Source organism: Cricetulus griseus, chromosome 8 (assembly GCF_003668045.3).
Source record: "Cricetulus griseus strain 17A/GY chromosome 8, alternate assembly CriGri-PICRH-1.0, whole genome shotgun sequence".
Classification (NCBI taxonomy): domain Eukaryota; kingdom Metazoa; phylum Chordata; class Mammalia; order Rodentia; family Cricetidae; genus Cricetulus; species Cricetulus griseus.
In genome coordinates this window covers 99,387,147-99,413,256 of record NC_048601.1, presented here as the reverse complement: position 1 = coordinate 99,413,256, position 26,110 = coordinate 99,387,147, and the positions used below count along the sequence as shown (strand labels likewise).

The 26,110-nt window shown below is 44.5% G+C and overlaps 1 protein-coding gene across 1 annotated transcript; it reads right to left on the bottom strand.

Annotated features, from left to right (window-relative positions):
- Positions 1 to 3,943: 3,943 nt before the first annotated feature.
- Positions 3,944 to 24,158, bottom strand: Pdia4 (protein disulfide isomerase family A member 4). The gene is made up of 10 exons (XM_027428519.2): positions 23,848 to 24,158; positions 17,968 to 18,139; positions 15,591 to 15,796; positions 13,044 to 13,182; positions 10,060 to 10,265; positions 9,786 to 9,944; positions 8,328 to 8,479; positions 6,155 to 6,311; positions 5,217 to 5,450; positions 3,944 to 4,707 (listed from the first exon to the last, which is right to left on the bottom strand). The coding sequence occupies exons 1-10, from the start codon at positions 23,933 to 23,935 to the stop codon at positions 4,292 to 4,294; spliced, it is 1,929 nt and encodes a 642-aa protein (XP_027284320.1). The 5' UTR covers positions 23,936 to 24,158; the 3' UTR covers positions 3,944 to 4,291.
- Between the last annotated feature and the right edge of the window lie 1,952 nt (positions 24,159 to 26,110).

Here is a 26,110-nt window from a genome sequence, read left to right as displayed (position 1 = left end):
GGTGCCAGCCACATGTGATACACAGCCACACATGCAGGCAAAACACCCATACACAAAAAACAAGGCCCAATTCCCAGTGTTGGTGTTGACATGGCCTACTCAAACTGGTGTCTCTCCAGACTCCTCCTTTGGACCATGCTGTCTAACCACCAGCCTGTTCCTTTATCTGGCTGGGCCCTGCCTGTTCACCTGTGGCCCACTCAATTCTGCAGCTGCAGTCTCAAACCTCTGACATGCAATGGCCTGATTTGCAGCCACTGAAGCTGCTTCAGTCCATTGTCTCCATTGCATTCCTCTCAGTTTTACAGCTTTGGCTTTTGGGCCTCACTGAAGCTCCTTGCCTCTGTAGCCCTATGTAGACTCTCAACCCACATATACACAAACATACATATTTATTGTGTAATGTGTGATCTGAGTGTTCTTATTAATAATGAAGATTGGAAATAAAGACTCTGTTTTCCACGCAGTTGTGGCACACGGTTTTAATCCCAGCACCTATGAGACAGAGGCAGGTGGTGGATCTCTGAGTTCAAGGCCAGTCTAGTCTACAGAGCTAGTTCCAGTAGACTAGCTCAAGACAGAAAGACCATGTCTTGAAAACTGGAAGAGAGAGAAAAAAAAAAGAATCTGTGTTCACCTCAGCCAGGAAGTAGCTAGCTAATTGCTGTCCTTGAAACCACATACCTTGCAATTTGTTATACAATACATTCTGATATCACGAAAAGAAACAAACATATCCATGTTTCTGACACAGCACACTCATAAGGAAAAAAGCTGCTTAACTGGGGGTCAGAGATAAAAATACATAATATATGTATATATAACATGGTTTTTGTTTGATTCTGGGCAGGATCAAGGATGACAGAAAAGAATAGAAATCTGAGAATCAAAGGAAGAGGTATGTAAAGAGAAACTATAGGCCCTGGCCACTGGAGTTCCAGAAAGTTGTCAAGCTTTTAGAGCCAAGGGTCTCAGATATCCAAGATTGAGAGTTAACACTGGCCGCTGTCAAGATCTGAGAAATCCCATTGCCAAACCTGCTCAGCAGCTACAGGACTAACTGCTGTCAAGGTCTAAGGATTCCTGACTGCCTAGGTACATGAGACCTCTAGCACAGAGGTGGAGTTAGCCTATGTGCTACCAGGGACCACTAGGGCTCCAACACGAGAGGGTACCAGCTGCAGTTGCTCCTACCTGCTACTCCAAGATTGCAAATGATACAAAAGGTGCCAAGGAAGCATTAGTGATCATAAATAAATAAATAAACAAGTAAATAAGCAAATAAATAAAATCAATGACTCCTATTGATCAGTGCCTTATTGGGTAATCATCAGAGTCTTCCTCTAGCAGCCAGACATTTTGGAAAGAGTATAAATGGGAAATCTTCATCAAATCCCTCCCTTCAGACTCTGGGAACCCTGTAGAAGAGGAGGCAGAAAAAATTGTAAGAGCCAGAGGGGTTGGAGGACACCCAGAGAACAAGGCCTTCTGACTCAACTGAGCAAGGCACATGTGAGCTCTCAGAGACTGAAGCAGGAAGCACAGGGCCCACAGGGCCCACACGGGTCTGCACCAGGTCCTCTGGTATACATTGTAGCTTAGCTATTAGTTTAGTAATTTTATGAACTGTGAGAACAAGCCTATCTCTGATTTTTGTGACTGCTCTTGGGACTCTTTTCCTCCTGTTGGGTTATGGTGTCTAACCTCCATGATTGTTTTTGATTCATCTTATTAATTTTGTCATGTTTGGTTGCTATCTCCTAGAAGCCTATTGTTTAATAAAAGACAAAAGGGAGTGGATCCAGAGCTGTGGGGAGGAACTGGGAGTGGAGGGAGGGGAAACTATAATCAGGATATATTGCATGAAAAAACAATCTATTTTCAATAAAAGAAATGAGAAAAAAGAATTTGGAAAAATAAAAGAAAAATCAATCAAAGTAACAAAAATTCTCCTCACAATTTATGCCAGTATTTTACACATAATAAAATCTTCAAAGGCGGGTGGTGGTGGCGCATATCTTTAATTCCAGCAATCAGGAGGCAGAGGCATGTGGATCTCTGGGAGTTCCAGGTCAGCCTGGTCTACAGAGCGAGTTCTTAGAAGGCTCCAAAGATACACAGAGAAACACTGTGGAGTAGGGGGGAATCTTCCCTGAGCAGATAACTTATTAAAGCAATAAAGATGTCAGATGCAATAAACAAAAACAAACAAAACAAAATGAAAAGGTGCCAAGGACTAACAGTTGAAGAGCTTCTTGCCAACCCAGGAGGTCTGTCTGGGTAGTCAGTCCATCAGCGCTCTGCTGACTGATTGGTAGAACAGGGTCCTGCCATCTGCTTCAAGAGGCAGATGACTTAGTTAAGACACAGGCAGGTGCAGCCTGCTTCTTCCCGAGATTTTGAAGTTTCTAACAGGGGTAACTGCTCACATACCCTTCATTAAGAAATGGTCCTCCCAACCCCTTCCAAGTGCACAGCCTCTGGGGAGACATAAGACATGGGCAGTGACAAGGAAGGTGTGGACTGCCAGATCAGCAGAATTAGCCCTGGGAGCCAAAGGAGCCACACATCCCATCCTCACTCAGTATCTTTTTATATGCAAATTGGTGTGAACAGTCTGGATTTCAGTGTTTCTGGCAAACACCCAGGTATTTCCAGTGCGGGTTCCAGGATCTCCATTCAAGCTAGCTCAGTCTCAGCACTTATCATTCCAGGAAGGACTTGCAGAAATGAAGTCACATGGCTGTTCTCTTAGAGATTAATTCTCTTCATTCTGGCCCTTTGGAATCAGGCAGCCCTACAGGGAGATGCACTTAGGTCTGGCAACATTGAAATTTCTGAGCACTGTCCACACCTTCCCTCCTCTGAGATGTATGCTAACGGACAGGGAGAGCTTCTTCTTAGGATAGGAGTAACCTGAGACAGCAGACTCATCACACTGGGGACCAAAGACCTGGACATCGGAGCACTTTCAATTCTGTCAGACTCAAAGTTACGGCAGATCACACGGAAAGCTCATCTCCCCACTAGATGTCCTGCCAAGCCAGTCACTGCACAGAGCTGCCTTTGTCTTCTGTCAAAAAGCAGGTGAGTGCTTAGGGAGGGCAGAAGTAGAGTTGGGGAGAAAAAACTTAGATGAAATGCACTATTCAGATCCCCCAGACCTATGTCTCAGCAGGGCCTCTAGATCCATGCCAGCCCACCCCTTCCTCCTCTCAGCCCATTGGCAGCGGTCACGCCATCCCCTGCTTCAATCAAGAGCCAAGGCCTCTCTGGCACCCTGGATGAAATTCCCCAGGGATCATCAGGAGGTCAGATGGAAGACACCTTCTTCAGGTTGAAGAGTGTGCCTACTAGGTCCAGGCCTGGCCTCTCTCGCTTCTATTCTACCCTAATTATCCTAGGAAAGGGTAGCTATTTCCTAACAGTTTTGCGGTTTTGTTTTTGTTTTTTTGTTTTTTTTGAGACAGGGTTTCTCATTGTAGCCCTGGCTGTCCTAGAACTTGATCTGTAGATCAGGCTGGCCTTGAAACCGGAGACCTGCCTGCCTCTGCCTAAATGCTGGGATTAAAGGTGTGCCACCATGCCCACTTTTCTAGCAGTTATTGAGGTATATGGTTGCCTCATTATTAGGAGCCTACTACAACTTTTCTACCAACTGAAGGTTTCTAAGTCTTCTTCTCTAAAGAGCCCAAGATCACTTTAACTGGTTTGAGAAACCAGTAGTGGCCATACTGTCACTACCTGCCATCCAGCATGAGACGCTGCTTCAGCCTGGACAGGGACATGGCTCTGAGGTCAGGCTGAAATGCCATCATGGTCAGGTGTGCGGGAGAACCCTCACTTGGCACCATTAACAGGAAGAAACAAAAACAACCACACTAACGGTTACCTATTTTTAAGATAAAAAAATGTGTGAACAAGAAAATAAAAGGCAATCGAACATGATTTGGCAAAGACTTTTTAAACTTTAAATTAAAACAAAAAACAAAACAAACAAAAAAACATTCTCACACAGAAGATCCAAACTTATTTCTTTGAGGAAATACTAAAGTAAAAGGTTAAAAACCAAACCAAACCAATCAAACCCCAAATGATAAAAATAGATGTATCCTCCAAAAAATTCTTGTTGAAACTATCAAGTCATTCATGGCTATTCAGTATTCAGAGCATGAGGTGGCACAACAAAGCATTAAAAAAAGAAGTCAAGATACTGTCATTGTGTTGCTTGGTGCCTAATGATGTCCACTACAGTGTCTGGTCCCTTCACCTTCTGCAGACCACCAGGCCTTTAAAGCTCTTCCTTGGTCCTGCTTTTCTTTGTGGCATGTTCATCGATAAACTTGCTCAAATGCTCCAGATCTCTGTCTCCACCCTCAAATTTAACTGGGTTCTTTTTGTCCCCACTGGGGGCAAAATAGATGGTGGGGAAGCCCTCCACCTTATATCGGTCATTGGTGATGTCATTAGCAGTAGCATCCATCTTGGCTATGACCAAGTCCTTCTGGCCCTTGTATTTCTTGCCTAGGTTAGTGTAGATGGGCTCCAGCTGCTTGCAGTGCCCACACCAGGGTGCATAGAATTCAATGAGGACATCCTTTTTGGGATCCATCACGATGGCATCAAAGGTCTTTCCCACTACCACCTTGACTGGTCCCTTGTTGTTCTTGGGTATTGGCTGTGATTTGATGACTGGCTTTAGTTTTCCTGCCAAATATAAGAAGAGGAGTGTCAGTACTTAAAGGCCATGGATTCTGGTACTCTATCTGAACCAGGCACTGAGGCAACTTGAATCAGTGGCTCTCAGAAGTTATTAGCACCACTCTCAGGTAGCCCCACTAAAACCTTTCCCAAACAATGGGCAATGCTATGATAAAAGTATCTTCCACTCTTCCAGTCCCTGCAAAGTCCAGGCTAACATAAATACTGACCAATGCCTGAGAGCTACTGATGGCACTAGGACTGAGAGCCTGAAAGCCCTGATGCCACAACTGCAGGGGCTCGCCTGTCTTTGGATCTCAGTGCTGGGGTTACAGCATGCAAGGCCATATGCACTTTTTACATGAGTGTTGGGGATTTGAACAGTATTCCTCCTGCTTCCACAGCAAGCACCTACTACCCCATATCCACACTCCCTTATACACCACAGGATACCAGATATTCCTTTGACCCATGTTCTGTGTTCTGTCCAAAGGGAGACTTTTGGCCCAACTCACCTTTTTTAAAAGCTGTGACAAACTCCCGGAGAGTGTCTGCATCAAACTCCTCTGGCTCCATGGCAAACTTCTTCCCGCTCTCATCTAGGATGGCTGCATTGACGTCCTCGCCACTCTCACTGAGACCCAGGTCCTTCACTTCTGTCGCATAGTCCTCCTCATCAGCAATGGCAAAGGTGTACTCGGGGAAGTCCTTGGCCACCTCCAGGACTTTGTTACGCCAAAACTGAGTAGCTGAAATGGACAAAGGCTGTGGACCAAGTGGCTAAACAGAGTAATTGTCCTGCCCTGGACTCTGAGATTTAAGATTCTGGCACTGAGGGGTCTCTGGCAAGGCACAGGTCCCAGATATACCTCAACTGGGCAGAAAAGGAATTCTGGTAGAGTCACAATGTGTGAGCAGGCAGCCTTAGGGTGGAAACCCAACTAACTCCTAGCAGAGCTGTGTGTGGGCAACACAGCACTGTCTGGAGTCAGAAGCTGGCTCAGTGCCACATCTGCACCACCATCCCTAAGGAGGTACTAGGCTTGACTCTTGTTAAAATCTGTTTTCTTTGTTGTTGTCCACTTTGTTTTCATTTTTATTACAGTGTTTATTGATTTTGTGGGTGTGTGTGTGAATATGCACATGCAGTAAGAGGTAGTGTGTGGAGGCTGGAAAACAGCTTGTAGGAACTGGTTCTGTGCACCATCTAGGTCCTGGAGATTGAACTCAGGTCCTCATGGTCAGCACTGAATTTTTAACCTCTTGAGCCATCTCTCTAGCCCTAGGTTTGACTCTTTAACTCCCCCTTTGAAAAAGGGGTATTATAAGGCTCGGAAATGAAAATCCAATGCTGTAAGTAAATTATGTCCACACCACTAACTTTAGCGGCCCTAGAGAAATATTTCTAAAAATAGTAGCACCCATCCCAGAAAGGGCTTGTTGGGTGTCTCACCAGTTCTATAATCAAAGCTGAAGTCCACACTGTAGTATACAACCACCAGAGGGCGCTTGGTGTACCGCTTGGCATCATTGGAGGTTTTTCGGTGGCCCACCAGAGGCAAAGCATGTTTCACCACATAGTCCTTAATGGCTGATGGCTCTGTGGAACCCTGTTTCAAAGAGGGCACGGGTGAGAGCAAGCCCAACAAAAGAGGGGCTTTAGCTAATTGCTTTCAGAGTCACTGTCAAGCATAGATGTTTTGAAAGGTTCAGAACAGGAGGGCCAGTGAAGTTGTTCACACATCCCCATCCAATCACACTGTACAAACTCCCCATAGCCAACATTAACAGACCTCTTCTTTTGACCTGAACTCAAAAGGCCAATGAGAAAGTGTTTAAGAGTCTTAAACACTAACTATACATGGACTGACCTGTGCAGGTCTTTCCATATTCAGTTAACTGAGCTCCACAAGAGCCCTGAAGTCAACTCCAGCTAGTAAGTGGCCAGGCAAAGCTCTGCAGTTGGCCACGAGTAACCATACCGTTAACCTTCAGATTATACTAGAGAGCAGCGCAGCCTCAAATTTGAATTTAGAGCCTGACAAAGCTACACGGTTGGTGAGCTGCTCAACCACTGAGACCATCTCTTCTCTGGGGGCTGTGTTCTGAGGGCTTAACTTAGTGCAGTCATAAACAAGTTGCTGTGCTTCGCTACACTCAACAATGGAGCCCTTTAACACTGACTGGTTCTTCAGGTGAGATATCCAACAAGTTTACATGGCACCTTTGACACCTGTCCGAGTAGCAGTTACTAAGGGAACACAGAACTCAGGCAGTTGTCTTGAAGACTGGAGATCCCTAGGGCTCTTTAAAGACACCACCTCCCAACCACCAAGGGAAAGACAACCACCTTCCTTTATGGCTAAGAAACTTGTACAAGCTTATTAACCTGCTGGCACAAGCCTCTACACTGGTCATACAGCATAGAGACAACACAGAGAACCCAGGGTTCCTGTGTAATGGGGAAGTCAGGGAGCAGAAGGCACACGGGGCTGAAGCAGCAGTGCAGAGAGGGCAAGGTGGCCGGAGGGTCTACTCTGATGTCAATGGGAGTGTCACACGTGCTACAAAAGCAAGCAAGATGCCCTGGAGGCTGCACTAAGGCATAAACTAGGTCCAGGCGGCAAAAGACCACATTAAGTCTGTAATCACATCACCATTACCTGAGACAAGGTTCAACTAGGAAGCAAACTCAAGAGCAGGGCAGCAATGATGGGCTGCAGGCAAGATGACAGGGACCTTACCCTTGTAACCTTTCTGGGGTAAAGATCCCTTCAGGAATGTACTCAACTGCCAGGAACAGTGACACACGTCTTCAGTCCCAGCTCTTGGGAGGTAGAGGCAGGTGGTGGATTTCAGTGAGTTTGAGGCCAGCCTGGACAGCCAGAGCTGTTACACAGAGAAACTCTGTTTTGAAAAACCAAACAAACAAATCCATCTCCTTTTAAAATAGTCTTCAACTTTGCCTCAAAAATCTCAAAAAATCAATAATAAAAAAATGTAATGTTCTAGACTCTTTCTTGGGAGCACACACATCTATGAGGGCTATGTCTGACCATAGGGCCCGTAGCCCCAATTAGGACCCTTCTTTGGTCACATGGTCTGTGACTAGGAGTGGTGGCAGCACTCTGAGTCTAGGGACGAGGGACCTAAGAGCTTGCATGGCAGAGGAACCAATGGTACACCGACCATGACAGGAGAGCCAAATACATAGAGCTCTGCGGTCTTTCTGGGAATGTGTGGCAGTTTGAGTAAGAATGGCCCCCACAGGCTCATATACTTAAATGCCTGGTCATCAGGGAGCTGCACTACTGGAGAGGGATTAGGAGGTGTGGCCTTGTTAGATGAAGTGTGTCACTGGACATGGTCTTTGAAATTTCAAAAGCCCATGGAAGGCCAGTCTTTCTTTCTCTGCCTATGGATTGGGATGTAGCTTCAGTAACTGTTCCAGTGCTTTCCTTTCTAAGAATGGCCTTGGACATGGTGTCTCTTCACAACAATAAAACAATAACTAAGATAGGTATGCCACATACCCTGTGGGCAGAGAACACACTCACATTTCAAAGTCCAGATGCTTGAGCGTGTAGAGTACCCAGGCATAGCATCCCTGAAGAGCCCCCACTCACCTGAACATCCATCACATTGCTCCTGGGCTCATACTTGGACTGGAATTTCTCAGGCTGCATCAATACCAGCTTCCCCATGGAGACTTTCAAGAACTTAGCTATTTCAGTGTTGAAAGTGTGGTGAAATCTGTAATCTTCTCTCAGATTGTTAGCTGACAAATTAACAGAATATATTAAATTGTTAAATAACAGGTTAATGACCCTCATTTGCCAAGCAAGGGTCTGAAGGGTATGACTGCCACTGTAAATTCTGAATGGAGAATATCCAGAGCTTAGGAATACAAAGGAGCCTGTTTTTAAAACCCAGCACAGATATAATATCTAAGTCTTCCATCTTAGAACTTTTCATAAATATAAAAATCATGTTCACAAAAATTTAGAGCTATTTGTTTGAGTAAATGTCACCTCATGTCTATGACAAGTAGCAAACTGGCACTCAGGAAAACAGTACCTCACAGAGGACATGGAAGTACCACATAACTCCTATGACCTTACACTAAGGTTTCATACCCAGTGCCCTTCACAGAGGTTTCAAGTGCTCATTCTGAGATTAGGGATTCTGCATTTGGCCAAAGCCCTGGACTTTCCTTGGGTAACTTCTTCCTGATTAGTCAAGAACAGATGATAGTTAACTAACCAATTAGGACCAAAGAAACATGAATTAAACTGAGCTTCTCTCTGCAGTTTTGACAAAACACCAGAGTGAGTTGGGCACTTGAGGGAAGAGGCAGGCAGATCTCTGTGAATTTGAGGCCAACCTGGTCTACATAATGAGTTCCAGGACAGCCAGGGCTACATATACAGAGAGGCCATGTCTCTAAGCAAACAAACAAATCACCAGCCTAAATTGTCAGTAGGAACAACCTGTTGCTCTACCACAGAAAAATCAGTATGAGGTGGCAAGCGCTAAGCTGAAAGGTCACTCAGTAATGGAGTAGAGTAAGCTTTGTGGTGTGTGACAGGGGAGCTGAGGAAAAGGTGATAAGGAGGATCCTAAAAACTCACAAACACCAGGCTGATGGACTGAGTCTGTGGCCACACTTTTAATAACTAGCAGGACTTGAACCCAGGTCAGAGGTGCTGTTTCACGGTCAGAGCTGTTCTTTTTTGCAGAGGGACTCAGGGGAGGAGGGAGGCACACAGTTGAATTAATGTGTGGGATGTGGGAGATGGTGCAGCTGGTCTTATGACTTTAGTTAGCATGTGATTATACAACCTACCAACCATGACAGCCATAGGGACCTGACCTATAGCCCCAGGCCAAGGCTAGAAAGCTTATTCCCACAGGTACTACCCTGGCTCTTCCATCAAGCCATTTGCTACCTTACTCTTTCCGTGGTGCTACAGTTTGAGTCCAGGACCTGATGTGTACTAGACCCTATGACTAATTTTGTACAAAACAGCCTACTTCCCAAGACTCAGGAGTACGGCAGGGCATGCTCCTTCGTCAGTACTTACCAGCATCCTGATACTGCAGATACCCCGGGTCACTGTCTCCCTGAAAGACCCCAATGATGACTACATCATCTCCATCCTTCAGGAATTCCTGGACCTGCTTCAGGGTCAGAATCTCCTTTGAGGGAGGCCCAGATTGCTCAATCATGTAGCTGACAATTCCTAGGAGCAGAGCACATGTCTGAGGGAGGTCCTTGCAGCTGACCACATCCTCTAGCTCCCAGCTGTATAAAGGAAGTTCCCTTTCCACATAGTATGAGGGAGGTAGCAGCCATACCATATTTCTCTCGTGGGCCATTGTAGTCAAAAGGCCTTCCTTTTCGGAAAATTTTCAAAGTGGGGTAGCCAGAGACATCAAACCTCTTGGCCAGGTCTGTCTGTTCAGTGGCATCAACTTTGGCTAAAGGAATTGGAGGAGAGTGCTTGCTGAGCTCCTTGGCAGCCTTCTCGTATTCAGGGGCAAGTTTCTTGCAGTGTCCACACCTGCCAAAAGGAAGTCAATTCCATTAGGACTTATCCCAGCATGAATTCATTTACTAGCTAAATGAGATACATAGACCAATCTCAAGTTCCCAAGCAACTCAGTTACACCCACCAAATCTTGGAATATCTCCTAGGTGAGAATGGCAAGACAGGTCCCACAGTACATACCAAGTTTTTGGTTTGTTTTGAGTTCCCCTATCTCCCCCAAGACAGGGGGTTTATCTATATAGCCTTGGCTGTCCAGGAACTCACTCTGTAAACCAGGCTAGTCTCAAACTCAGAAATTCTCCTGCCTCTACCTCCTGAGTACTGGGATTAAAGGTGTGCACCACTACACCACTATTGCCTAGCTAGCCAATTTTTATAACATGAGCTTTCTGCCATGGCATCCACATGCTAGGGGCCCATGTGTTTGTAGACAGAAGCATAATTGTGGTACAAGGTAAAAGAAGGGAAAAGCCAAGAGAGCCAATGTCCTAAGAAGGGAGAAGATTTTCTTGGTGGGGAACTGGAGGCTGTCATTGATACAAGTCAAGAAAGGCTTCACTGACAGCTATTACTTTCTTGACCTTTATCAAGTGTAGACATGGCAACAGGTTAGCTGAATGTGAAGGCTGAGAGAGAGGCAACAATGTTAACAAAGGCACAGAGAATTAGAATGTGACAAGTTCTTAACCTACAAACCAACCAGAGCAGGAGATAACCATGAGCCAGAGGCACTTGCAATTAAGATTATTAAGGTTAACATAGACTGTCTAGGGTCCAGAGCAGCAGCAGAGCACAGGCCTGGCCCTCAGGGTTTAACCTGTGGCAGCACACACACCACTAAAAACGAACAAAATAGACAATCTGCACCATCAGACCTGATGACTCTTATCTTCCCCAGACACCTCAGGTTCTCAGTAACAGTCTTGTCCAGGTCTTTAGGAAACTCAATTAATTAAAGGATGCATCCTATAACATGTAAACTATCTGCAAGTAAAGAGTAACTCTCAGGTGCCATGAGCTTATGAGGTGCTTAATGAGCTTGTTAGGTTCAGGGTCTGCTATACATAGCTCCTGAAGGTTCACTGAGGTGGTTTGAATGGACATTTGAATTTGGTCCCTATTTAGTGGTGCTGTTTGGGGAAGCTTAGGAGCTTGACCTTGTTGGAGGAATTTGTGTCACTAAAGAAGGCTTTCAGAGTTAAAATGTCTCCCACCACTTTCAAGTTGCTCTCTGCTTCATTCTTATGGTTCAAGATGTGGGCCCTCAGCTCCCTACTCTGCCATCATATGGACGCTTATCTCTCTGGAACCATAAACCCTCTCTTCTTCATGCTGTCATTATCATGGCGTTTCTTCACAACAAAAAATAGTCACAATGGGTAAGCGGCCGCTTGGAACAATGCCGTGTCCCATCTACCATCCCAGGTCCCTTCTATAGCCATGTAAGGACTTGAGGCTCTCCAGCACTGAAGTAGGGTTACAAAGGGGCCATGGGCTTTCTGCTCCCCCAATACACTAGGTTGCTTCCTTCCTTCTCCACAGTTCATTTTGCTTTCTGCCACCCCTTTGTGCTGTCATTTCACCTGTACACCCAAGAATGAACAGATACAGTGGTCTCTGCTGCAGAATCCAGAACATCACAAGGCACCGTACCCCTCTGCGGTGTATCAGCCACAAGCTCCACCTGCTCATTCGAGGCCCACAAGCTTCCTTTCCTTGCTGATACTCTAGGCCTCACCCATACAGGCACTTTTAATGCCTTCTGCTCACATCCAGAATTCATAATTTAGTATCTATTCTAGTCTGTATGGCCCTTCATGTAGTCGGACTTTTCTTTGGGCCACCAGCTGACAAATATCGACATGGAGATTTAATGCTAATTATGAAAGCTTGGCCTTTGCTTAGGCTTTTTTCCAACTAGCTCTTATAACTTAAACTTTCTCTTTTAATATACGTATTGCCACATTACCTCTGTTCTGTACCATAGGTCCGATTTCTTCAGAATCTCTGGAGAAATCACACCTAGATCCCTCCTCCCAATTTATGTCTCTCTGCCCAGAAGTCACAACTATTCTGCCTAGCTATTGGCCACTTAGCTCTCTATTAAGCCAATCAGAAGGTGCCTTAGGCAGACACACATCTTTACATTGTAAACACACTGCAACACTATCCTGAAAAATGCCAAGCCTGCTCAAAAATCAGAACCCCTGGCTGAGGGCTGAAGAATTCACCAAGACAAATGGTGCCACAGTCCATTTACTGGGGAGTTCAGGGCCCCCCAGGGTTATATTCATCTCCCAAGTCTTTTCTTAGCCAGGTGTGGTAACACATGCCTGCATACCAGAACTCAGGAGGTCCAGGCAGGAAGACAGTTCCAAGTTGGGAGAACAGCCTGGGCTACACAGCAAACCAAAAAGCAGGCTTGAAAGATGGCTCAGTAGGTAAAAGTGCTCACTGTGCAAGGCTGACAACTTGAGTTCAATTCCCTAGAACAAAGGTGTAAGGAGAACACCTATTCCACAAAGCTGGTCTCTTACTGACACATACATGCTGTGACACATGCACCTGTACTCTTACACACACATACACACACCCACACAATAACAGTTTAAAAGGAGAACTTCCTTCCTTCTGTATGCACTCCCATGATTTCCCCTATAACCATCACCATTGCCAGATTGCTGCCCCTGTGTTAACCTGTGCTGGCTGTGGCCTGCAACTCTTTACCAATGTTTAGCAGGGTGCTGAACACTCACTATCTTAGTATCAGGAATCTGACTGCCAACATACCACGGGGCATAGAATTCCACCAGAATGATGTCTGCATTATTCACAACATCATCAAAGTTATCTTTAGTCAATAGAAGCGTGACTTCAGGTGGAGGTGTCCAGTCAGGCTGGGAAACTTCTCTGACTTTGGCAACAATTTCTAAAAAATAAAACAACATAAACAAATGAGACTGAATGTATTGCCACCCAAGCTAGCTGGCACTTTACCTCATCCCACAAGCTGAGGGGGAGTGGGGAGAAGGTGTCATAGTAGAAAGTGTGTGACTTGCTGAACTGGTCTTTAATCAGAGCCACCTCAGAATTTGGGAAGAGAGTAAAGGTTTCATTTCCACTGTCACTGCTGACTGTAGTATTCTCTTGGTGGTATGCAATCTTCTTTAGTGAGTAATTTCCTCTATTCCCAGACTGAACCAACTGTAGGAGAATCCTCAGTGGTCATCTCCGGCTGAGTTTCATTAAGATTAATGCGGTGGTCTGAATAAGAATAGCCCCAATAGGTTCCTAGGTTTGAATGCTTGGTCTGCAATTAGTGGAACAGTTTGAGAAAGATTATTAGGTGTGGACTTATTGGACGAAGTGTCATTGGGGGTGGACTTATTGGCTGAGGTGTCATTGGGGGTGGGCTTTGTGGGCTTAAAAGCCCATGCCAGGCCCAGTCTCACTCTGCCTACGGATCAGGCACCACCCTCCTCACCATGATCATAATGGACTAAACTTCTGAAACCACAAGTGAGCCCCCAATGAAATGCTTTCTAAGAGTGGCCTTGACCAGGATGTCTCTTCACGGCAACAGAACAGTGACTAAGACAGATGGCTATTAATCAATCTTGCAACACATATAAACTGTGTATGTGTTCAACCGTATATAGCACAAGCATCACAGGCATCATGAAATGTGGGCCAAAAAAATCTAGGAAATTTCAAAAGAAGAGCAGAAGCTCCTACCACACAGGCAGCAGCAGAATCATCTGGAAAGTGACTATAAATGCATGCCTAGAGCCTAGTTAGACAACTCGAAATCTAAGGCACTTGCTACCAAACCTGAAGACATGAGATCAATCCTTAAGACCCATATATATGGCAGGAGAGAACCAAACGCTACAAGTTGTCTTCAGTCTCCATATATACACCATTGCATGCCCATAATCACACATGCACACAAATACATGTAATACAAATTTTAATTAAAAATATAGGTAAGGGGCTGGAGAGATGGCTCAGAGGTTAAGAACACTGACTGCTCTTCCAGAGGTCCTGAGTTCAATTCCCAGCAACCACATGGTGGCTCACAACCATCTGTAATGAGATCTGGTGCCGTCTTCTGGTGTGCAGATATACATGGAAGCAGAATGTTGCATACATAATAAATAAATAAATAAAATCTTTAAATATATATATATATGATAATACCTACTTGTGACTTCATTTCTCAGAAGTGGAAAATAAATAAGTAAAAAGATACTCTAACAGTTGTGTAAAAATGAGACAAATTATTCTTATACTCACGCAAAAATATTTGCTTTGGGAGGTGGGGGTAAAAATATCATTGCAGACTACAGAAGCAATTTACTAAACCAATTTATTTCCTTTTCATAAAAGGAAGTTCCATCACCCAGGTTGAGGGAATACAGACTCTTCATTAATCAAACACTTCACATTATGAGGCAAATAAACACTACCTAATCATCAGACAAACACACTCTGCATCAGTGGAAGAGCCATTTCTCTGCAGAAAGGAAGTTAGACATGGCAGCTTATACTTACAATGCTAGTGATCCAAAGGCTCAGACAGAAGCTTGAATTAAAGAGATCTTGTCTCAAAACAAAAATTATACAGAAGGGGCCTGTCTAGGTCATGTGTTTATTTCATGGCTATAAAGATCTAGACCTATTTAACATTCTTTCTAGCAGCATCTGATGTATGTTTTTAAAGGATGAAAGGAAGCATGTTTTTGGCTAAAGGCAATCGTGTGTGCTTGAGAGAGAGAGAGAGAGGTGTTTGTGAGAGAGGTGTGTGTGTGTGTGTGTGAGAGAGAGAGAGAGAGGAGTGTGTGTGTGTGTGTGTGTGTGTGTGTGTGTGTGTGTGTGTGTAAGACAGAGAGAGGAGTGTGAGAGGAATGTGTGTGTGACAGCAGTGTGTGAAAGGTGATTGGCTCTACCTCTTTAAGAGACAGACCCTGCCCCCTGACAAGTCAGGGCATGCGTGGAACCTCAGTGCGCATGCACAGTCTTCCCTGTAAAGCTCCAACTAACTCTGCTTTCACTCTCTTCTCCTGCTTCTCTTCTCTGTTACTCTCTGTTTCTTCTCTTCTCTGTATGGCAACCGGCCATGGTGGTCAGCCGTTACCCTGTTCCTCCTCTTAGTCTCCCCATTCTGCCGGGCCTTATAATAAACTTATAGTCAATATGTCTCATGTCTCAGCATTTCTCTTTTCTTCTTTTTAAACAAAAGACTAACAGTGTGCGTATGTGTAACAGAGAGAGAGAGAGAGAGCACATATGCATGTGTTTTCTTTTAACTGTGTGTCCTTATGTCCTGGCACTCACCTTCCTGGGTCCTGGAGCCCTCATAGTCAACAGCCTGTCCCTTCTTCAGGATCTTGATGGTGGGATAACCACTCACATCAAATCTACTGGCCAGCATGGATGCTGAGGTTGCATCAATCTTAGCAACAGCAATGGGAGGGTCATTATCCTTCAAAGTGCTGGCAATTTTCTCATATTCTGGAGCAAACTGCTTGCAATGTCCACACCTAGAAATTTTAAGGAAGAAGAAAAGAATTACTGGTATCCACAGAATTGAAATACAACAAGACATTTAAAAAGTGGAGGCTTTATGGAAAGACTTGTGGTTGAGACATACCACAGGAGCTGTGAATGCTAGCTTTAGCCTTAGGCAAATACTTTCAACTCTAAACCTAAATGATTGTTTCCATTTACACTTGATCCTCCATGTCCATAAGACCCATATTCACAGAATGAATCAAAATTGTTCACAGAATGGATCAAAACTATCCACAGAATGGTTCAAAATTAAATGAGAACTGTAACTGTAGCTCAAGTGGTAGAGTGCCTGCCTGGTGTGCAAGGCCCCACATTTGATCTCTAGCACAGAGAAAAACTACAGCATCTGTGCAGATTTTGACTTTCTTATCATTATTCCTTAATTAGAGCAGTGTAACTATTTAAGAAACAAGTTGAGCTAGATAATAATCCAGAAATGATTTAAAGAATATGAGAAGATATAGACAAGTCATATGTGGTAACAGTGCATTTTATGAAAGGAATTTAAGCATCTATATATTTTGTTGTTTACAGGGGACAGGGAAAGTTGGATTAATGTGCAACTCTATCTCAAAGTTTGGCTCACTGACTTTCTTTATGGTGTCTGTCTATGAGGTTAGCTTTTTCACATAGAAAATCTTTTACATTCAATCTGAATACACGATGGAATTTTCCAGATGCTTCCCGACTTACAAAGACATTAGCAGTCTGTTAACATGTAAAAGGTTACTGTTATTTGAAAATGAACTACTACTGGGCAGGAGAGATAGTTCAGAGGTGAAGAACGCTGGTTGTTCTTCCAGAGGTCCTGAGTTCAATTTCCAGCACCCACCATGGAGGCTCACAACTGTCTATAAAACTGTAGCCCCGTGAGATCTGTTGCTCTTTTCTGGTGTGCAAATGTACACGAAGGTAAAACATCCATATACACAAAATAAATAAATCTTTAAATAATAATAATGAAATGAACTACTAGGTTTGGAAGTACAGCTCAGTGGTAAAGCACTTGTCTAACATGCTCAAGGCTCTGAGTTAAATTCCCGGAATCACAAAAAGAAAGTTGCTAAAAATGAACTAATAAGCATCTTTTTTGCAGAGTTGTCAAGATGGCTTAGTGTGTAAAAGAGCTTGTTGTGCAAGCCTGATGATCTCAGTCAGATCCTGAGATAGGTGAAAACTGACCCCCAAAGTTGTCCTATCTGCTATACACACTTTATATGGTACATGTACACTATACTCTCACACATTTTATAATAATAAATACGGGCCGGGCGGTGGTGGCACACGCCTTTAATCCCAGCACTCCAGAGGCAGAGGTAGGCGGATCTCTTCGAGTTGAGGCCAGGCTGGTCTACAGAGTAAGTTCCAGGACAGCCAAGGCTACACAGAGAAACCCTATCATTCATATATATATATATATATATATATATATATATATATATATTTATATATTTTTTATATATTTATATATATTTTATTTATATATATATATATATATATATATATTTTATGTTTTTACCTGACATATTAGAAAACTAATGTGAAAACATCTTACCACCTCAGAAGTGAAACAGAGAGATCACAGGAGGAAGAGAAAAGAACAGAAGGGGCTATGAAATGCAAAACAGGACAAGAGAAGTGTGGGGGATACAACAGTTTCCACACACTAAATCATAAGGGGCAAAACAGGAAAAGAATTTGTATTGTTTCCCCAAAGCTCTGTACAGGAGAACAAAAACAAAACAAGAAAATAACCCCATGGTCAACAGCTTGCACCTGGGGCTGCCTTGCCAGCCTGTTTGGAAACTGAGACTGCCATCCTATGTAAGGCTACCGGATGCCAGCTGGATGAAGGACCAAGCTCTAGTTCCCAACACTCTGACATCAACAGTTGGAGTTCTAGGGCTGGTGGGATGGCACAGCAGGTCAAGTCACTTGCTACCAAGTCTGATGATCTGAGTTCTATCCCCTGGACCCATGATGGTAGGAGAAATGACTCCTGCAAGCTGTAAAGCATTAGAAAAAAGGAAAGAGTTGGGACTATTGCAATCAGACCCTTCATTTCAACCATGCCCCTGGATGACTGAGGCCAAGCATAACATAGGATGTCCAGCTGTAAGAGCCAAATGCTGGTGCTTACCATGGTGCATAGAACTCCAGTAGCACTGTATCTTTGTCAGCAACAAAGTTATCAAAGTTTGCATCATTTAAGACCAAAACACCATTTTCTTCCTTAACTTCCAAGTCATCTTCCTCTTCATCTTCCTCCTCCTCCTCTTCATCCTCAATGGCATTTTCTGTGTCTGAAGCATCTGACCAGAAAATATCCATGCTGGTTAGGAAACTCACAACTCTTCCACAACTTTGCTAGAAGCCCAAATCTCAAAAAACAAGTCAAGGGGCACGGGTGTGTGTGTGTGTGTGTGTGTGTGTGTGTGTGTGTGTGTGTGTGTGTGTGTAATTTCCTTACCCTAGACATTCTGTTCCATGTCTGCATACTGTATGGCCACTTTGAATTCCATATAATCCAAATGTCCGAGGACATTCATGTAGGATTGGCATGCCATGGACTCAAAGCCCACTGTCCTTCTGTTTTCCAGGACCTCAGTAAACCTTCCCCAGTGATACTTTACCTGCCTATTCCCCCTAAATTTGCAAAAACACAAGATTCTCTCTGTAAGTACCTAAGTTCTACTTCTGAAAAAGCTATATTTTACCTCATATTCTTTAAAAATAGCCCATAGGTCTGATTCTTTAGGAGAAGGCCAAAGGGGAAGAAGACAGAGATATCTTGCTTTTCTTAGAAAAGCAACTCTGAGTAATACAGAAAGAGATGTTGAGACAATGACAACTTTACTGACTTATGGAACCAATGTGCATTAAATATACACTAAAAGGAGCTAGTTCCTATAACCAGGCTGGCCTCAAACTCAGAGATCGCCTGCCTCTGCCTCCCAAGTTCTGGGATGAAAGGTGTGTATTGCTTTCACTGCCGCAGCCACCACCACCCAGCTGTGCTGTTAACTTCAAGCTGTTCTTGTTGTTTCTAAACTGAGGATACAAGAAAGCACAGAACTCCAGTTCTCATTAACTAGTTTCTATACCGACTGAAATGGCAGTAAACAGATCTATATTCAGCAAGTACACTATTCCTTTCACTCTAAAGCCACAATGTGTCAAAGGGCCAATTATTTTTTTCAGAAGCTCAGTCAAGAAAACTGCTAGTTACTGTTTGGAACTGTGAGTGTACTCAAGGCTTGAAACCCGTTCCCCGATCCTGGGAACCCCGAGATTTGTGGAATATATTAAGTAATTCAATGTTGGCTCTATAATTGTGGGTACAAGGGGACCCTGTGTTACGCCCACATACCCATCATAACGCTTTTCCACAACTCTGAAGCTCTGGAGTTGTGGGGTCAGCTTTGATCATTATCAATGAAATTTACCAATGTGTAAAATGATTATAAGAACTCTACCTTCATTTCATCTATTAGTCACATTTTACTCACTTTTCTACAACTCCATACTACCTTTTCCTGCCTTGCAAACCCTCTCCTGCAATTTGGGCCTACATTCTTCCTTTGTTAGAGGTAAGAGAAATAGCTCTAAAATGCCCATTTTCAGAGTAGAAACCAAGCTGGCTTGTGCTTCTCTTGCCCATTTCTTCCTCCTTCTGGGCACCATTAAAACAGGTGTTAAGGATAGGGAAGAACCAAGGGGACAGATTCTCAGGTACCCAGGAAGAGCAGAGTGGAGAGACTATGGGTCCCTGCTTGAGTATGGTGGTTTATTCCCTTATACTCACATCAGGCTGAATCCACTCCCAACTGTGACTGACAGTCCACACCATATGTACTGGTGTTCCTGAATCACAGCCACCAATCCTTTGGGACCCTCAATATTTAACACTAAGTTCACCAAGCCCAATGCTGCTGGTACTTCAAGAGCTCTGCCTACAACAACCTAACAGGGAAAGCACTTACTGGCCAATGCTAGGACTTCAAGTATGCTACACAAATGGCCCACTAGTCAGTGACTTTTTAAAAGGCAGACCGATACTTCCCACTCCCTAAGTGATCTGCTGGATGCAAGGATGAACTGTAGTTTCTCTCTGCTCCAGTAGATGCCTGGTAGGCATCTCCTCTGTGTATTAAGGAGGCTGAAGTTAAGCAGGGTTTGTGGTTAACCATATTCATTCTGGCTGCAGGGTACTTGCTCCACTCAGGGACCAGAAAGAAAGCATTAGGGAATTTGGTCCACTCTTCAAGCTAGGAAACATGGCTGATCTTTGAGTCTGAGGCTACACAGAGAAGCCCTGCCTCAAAACAAAACAAAAAACAAACAAACAAAATAAATAAATACTTGTTTAAAAGAAAAATCAGAATTTAAAAAAAGAAAATACTTAAAACACAGCTGCATGCTTGATTATCTCAGATTAAAATTTTAAAACTATAACCAAGTTGCTTATTTTTTATTTTTAAAATTATGTGTTAAGTATGTGCCCATGAGTGCAGGTATCCAAAGGCTGTCCCAGAGCTAGAGCTCAGGTGTTTGTGAGCTACCTAATGTTGGATGTTGGGAATCAAACTCAGGTCTTCTGGAGGAACAGAACACATTCTTAAATGCTGAGCCATCTCTCCAGCCCTCAGAGTGAATTTTAAAAATGAAGAAAAAGTAATACAAAGACTTTTCTCTTTTTCTGAAACAGCCTTTCTGTGGCCCAACTCCTTAAACCCAGGGGACTTTTTGCCTATGCTTAGCCCAAAGTGGGCTCTCATCACCACTACTAGCAGGGGACCTCTCCTGATTAAACATTCCAGAGGAAGGTTAAGAACACTGGAAGGTCTAGGATTCAATTCCCAGCAATGATATAGTGGCTCACAACTGTTTTACTCTAGTTCCAGGGGTTCCAGCTCCCTCTTCTGGCCTCTGCAGGCACTGAACACACATGGTGCACAGACATACAGACAGGCAAAATACCCAAACACAAAAAATTTACAAAATAAATATGGATGATGGTGGTGCACACCTTTAATCCCAGCGCTGTGAGTTCAAGGCCAGCCTGGTCTAGAAATCGAGGTCCAGGACAGCCAGAGCTGTTACACAGAGAAACCTGGCTCAAAATACCAAATAGATATATAAATAAATACAACAATTAAAAAGATGGTTTTAGGAGCTGGACCAACAGTTTAGTGGTTAAAAGCACTTCATCTTTTCAACCCTGCCCCCAATTCAGAAAGCTAAAAGGTTGATTCCTCTGCAATTTGAGAAGGGGGCTAGCTCTATTAGTCTTTTTTGTTGTTTTTGCTATGACAGAGATCAAACTCAGGCAGGGCCTTGTACATTTGAGGTAAGTGCTATCCCACAGAATTGCATTTTCAATCAACAGTTTTTTAATCCTGTCTATCAGAAACCAACACATTCCTGCAAGCTAACCACCCCATGTCTTACTGTACCAATTACTTCTCACTAGGCTTCACTTTTCCTTAGAGAATCTCAAGTATCCAAGGCTCTCTTTGAACTTCATATGCGGCAGAAGTTGGCCTTGAACTAATTTGTCTCCAACTCTGGAGGGCTGAGATACAAGTGTGTGCCACCATGCTTATTTTAAGTGGGACTAGGGGTTGGATTCAGGAGCTTCATGACACCCACTATTCAAGCACTCCACAAACTCAGCTACAACTCTAGATTGGATTTCACTTTTAAAGTCTGACATACTAGCCTAGAAAATAGATCCAAAACGTCCCAGCACCTTCCGAAAGGGTGCAGTCTTCCTTGGCATGAAACATTCCACATCCCCTTGACATTAGTTAGCCCACAAGGTAAGGCTGGAGACTCCTGCAAGGTGGGAAACCTACAAGGTTACTGAAATCCACTGAACAAACCTAAAGATAACACTGTATCCTGACCAGGCCAAGTACCGGCAATAACTTACTGTAAGGATGCCCACTTCTTCAGTGGCCACACTCCACCTTGCCAAGGAGGAGCTACTATCAGCTGGACAAACAACCTTTAGGCCAACATCAAACAGTAAACAGTGAACAACAACAACAAAAAGGTAATTAATGATGGATCGTTACAGATGACACTTAGTATGGACCACACACCAGTGAGTGGAACTGAATTCTCTCCCTCCTTTGCAGTGCTGGGGGTGGAATCCAATACCTTGTACATATCAGATAAGTAACAATATATCACTGAAGCCCTACCAAACCTGAGGACCTAGCCCAGGAGGACTGTCCTTGGCCCAGACACCCCAGGGATTCCAGAGTTCACCAGGAGCAAACTGTTTCCCAGGAACTACACCAATGACCGAAAAGATACAACACTGGCTAGTCTAAACAGTCTTTGAAATCCATTCACCCAGGCCTCTCAAGAATCCACACTGCATGGAATTTTAACGCCAGCACTTGGAGGCAGAGGCAGGCAGATCTCTTGAGTTCAAGGCCAGTCTTGAGCTCCAAGCCATATAATGAGACCCTGTTTCAAGCAAAAATCATCCTAAAACAGACTACTGTCTCAAAAAAAAAAAAAAAAACAAGTGTTTTTTTTTTTTTTAGCTATGTTCTAAAAGTACCCACCAAATCACACTGATTCTCAAACTTTAAGGTGCAATCCCCCCAAGTCTATTCTGCCATGAAAAGTGAAAATTTTGCTTAAAATGCAGTCTGCCCTCTTCCTGGTTCTGTGTATTTTGGGTCTCTATACCAAAGGAGCACTCATCAGATTTGAATAAAAGTGCCAAGATATTCTTGCAGGCAGGACAGGTACTTGGCTCCCCCCCCCCAAAAAAAAAGCAGCCTTTTCATTTCTGCTCTTTTCTGACTGAGCAAAGACTCATGAATCCACACGGATCATGAGTATAAAGTTCACATTCTCCACATACACTAATCTTAGAAAATGGGGTTTGTTTGTATTAGAATAAACCCAGCAGGAAACAAGCTAGTGGGAAGGAGGACAAAGGTGTCGATCAGATCTGCTCTCTAGGAACAGCGATTTTAACTAGTACTTCCTAATTTCAAAGTTCTCCTGTTTTCTGCTACAGGAGTTGGAAGAAAAGGTGGGGTCTGTAAGTTACATACACTCCTCCTACTAGAGTACATGCAAACAGGCGCCGAACAAGTTTTTAGAAGGAACGGTGGCTCCCGTTTCCATGAAAGACGAAAACAAAGCTTGCGTTATTTCCAAATCCCACTTTTTGAAGGAAATGCCCGATGTCTGCGACTGCACCGTACAGGTCCTCCCAGTGACTCTCCCGCCTACGTGCCGTTTCTAGAACGGCTTTGGAAACAGCGTCTGACCTCCCTCCATGGGAGTATTCTCCAGGAAATTTTACTCACCAGCGAGGGTGAAGCTGCAAATCAGGCACTCTGCACGTCCTTCCCCGTCTTAGTCACGAGTAGGAACTCATGAGGGCCAAGCCCCTTGACTGGGTGCCGCACTGAAACTCCAGCAAGTTTGCTGCGACCGAGTCGCTCATCTCGCAAGGGTGTGTGTGTGAGTGTGAGTGTGAGTGTGTGTGTGAGAGTGTGTGTGTGTGTCTGTGTGTGTGTGCGTGTGTGTGTGTGTGAGTGTGTGTGCGCGCGAGTGTGTGTGTGTGTGCGCGCGCGCGAGTGTGTGTGTGTGTGTCTGTGTGTGTGTGAGTGTGTGTGTGTCTGTGTGAACCACCCTGTGTGTGTGTGTGAGTGTGTGTGTGAACCACCCTGTGTGTGTCTGTGTGTCTGTGTGTGCGTGTGTGCGAGTGTGTGTGTGAGTGTGTGTGCGCGCGAGTGTGTGTGTGTGTGTGTATATTTACGTGTGTGTGTGTGTGTGTGTGTGTGTGTGTGTGTGTGTGTGCGCGCAAGTGTGTGTGTGTGTGTGCGCGAGTGTGTGTGTGTGTGTGTGTGTGTGTGTCTGTGTGTCTGTGTGTGTGTGTGTGTGTGTCTGTGTGTGTGTGTGTGTACCACCCTGTCAGGCCCCTACAAGGGTTGCAACCCACGCTACCTGCTCCGAGCCAGCTCCGGCCCGCCCACCCGCTCACCTTCGTGCGCGTCTGTGGCGCTCGCTGCAGCCAGCAGCTGTGTCAGCGCCAAGAGCAGGACCAGCAGCCAGGCTTTCCGGAGCTTCATGGTGGGGTGCGGAGCGGGGCCTGCAGGCACCAGCCAACGCCGAGCTCTCACCGACCTCCCGAGCAACGCCGAGTGGAGCAAAACCTCCAGGAAGTTCTGCCCGCCGATTGGCTAGGGGCGAGGAAGCCACGGGCCAGCCAATCCCCGCGCGAAATGGAACCAGAGCCGTGACGCCCTCCGCTCGCCTGCTCGCCCACTCGCCCGCTCGCCCCGCTGCCTAAGCTCAGTGCGTCGGCGCGCCTGGCAGCTCGGCGTTTAAACCTCCAAGCCCTAGCATGAGGTGCCCCCTTCTGATTGGCTGCGCCGCGACCACCAATCACCGGCTGCCACTCGGTTTGCCGGGAGCGCACAGGCCTAGAAGGAGTGCGCGCAGAACAAAGGCGACCAGCCCTGCCTGGGGAGCGGGGCTTGGGCCCTCCTAGGGGAGGGGAGGGGTGGGAGGTCCGCTCCCTTCGGCCAAGCTAGACAGGAAGAACACGTGTAAGTAACTCAGGGGGATGGTGGGGTGCAAGTCTAAGTCTCCTAGGGTCCCGCCTGCCCTTGTCCGCGAAGACTGGAAACTAAAGTGGAAAAAGGAGAGTTCGGGGCCCCTACCTCTGTTCTCGTGTTCTTTGGCTTCTTGGTTTTTCTGTTTGAGCATATTAAAGTTTGAGTTTCTTTCCTGTGTATTAGGTTGGGAGAGAAGAATATGAAGTAAATTAATTCAAAGCTGAGTGGTGAACCACGCCTCTGGAGGCAGAGACTCATGACTTCTAGTGAGATCTTAGAGAGAGAGAGAAGAGAGAGAGAGAGAGAGAGAGAGAGAGAGAGAGAGAGAGAGAGAGAGAGAGAGAAATCAGAACTGGGACTCCATGACTTAGTGTTATGATTTTCTTTTTTTAAAAAAAAATAGATAAGCCGGGCGTTGGTGGCTCATGCCTTTAATCCCAGCACTCGGGAGGCAGAGGCAGGTGGATCTCTGTGATTTCGAGACCAGCCTGGTCTACAAGAGCTAGTTCCAGGACAGCCTCCAAAGCCACAGAGAAACCCTGTCTCGAAAAAACCAAAAAATAAAAATAAAAAAATAAAAATAAAAAAAATAGATAACCAATCTAGTGGTTTAGATCTAGAGATAACAGTGACTGTTTTGGAGAAGAAGCTTGTGCTGCTATTAGGGTTAACACTTGTGGTTCAATAGCTCTGAAGCGATATAGAAGACCACCAAGGCTAAATAAATAAAATGCATGTCCAGCAGTATTTTCTTACATATACAAGAGGAGAAAGTGAGCTATATATATGACTACTCTCCTGGGTTGTCATTGTAACATTATTAGGCTAGTTTCCTAGGCCAATTTCAATGTGTATTTTCCTCTGCTCCTACAGAACTCTCTAGAGAAGTAGCCAATTGGGAGAGTCCTTACCATCTATATTGCCTATCTGCAGATGAATCTGTGACAGTTCTGGCATGCATGTACACCATTAGAAGTTCAGACCAGACAGGCACACAGCCTATGTGCTCTGAACTCATGAGGGTTATGACACAGGAGATGACAAGTTTCTTGTATTTCCTGAAGAACTCAACCATGGTTCCACTCTTTTTAAAAAATGCTGATGAGATTCTTTTCAGTAGAAAGGGAAACAGATGAAGCCTAAAGAAATGAATTTATTTTCAGAAACAGTTTCCTTTACCTGCCCATGATGACATGTGCCTGGAGTGTCAGCCACTCTGGAGACAAAGCAGATTGATTTAGCCCAGGAATTCAAGGTCAAGCTGGACAATAATGCCTTGTCTCAAAACAAAAACAAAAAAAACAAAAACAAAAACAAAACAGATAAGCATATACATGCAGCCCTCCCCACACAAAACAAATGTAATAACTTTTAGATTTATTTTTTAAAAATGCTGGACACCATGGTACATGTCTGTAATCCCAGCATTTCCATTGTGAGGTACAAGGCAGAGATAGGTCAACCCTAAAGCTCAAGGGACTACTCACTTGGAGTAACCAGCACAGAGACAAACAAAAATAAGCCCTTCCTAAACAAGGTAGAAAAATAGGATGGACACAAACGGTTGTCCCCTAAACACTACACAAGCACCACGGCACATGCACTGGCCCTCATACACAAACACATACAGAAAAATAAGTAAATATTAAGCCAATAAAGAGGACCGGAGAAATGGCTCACCAGTTA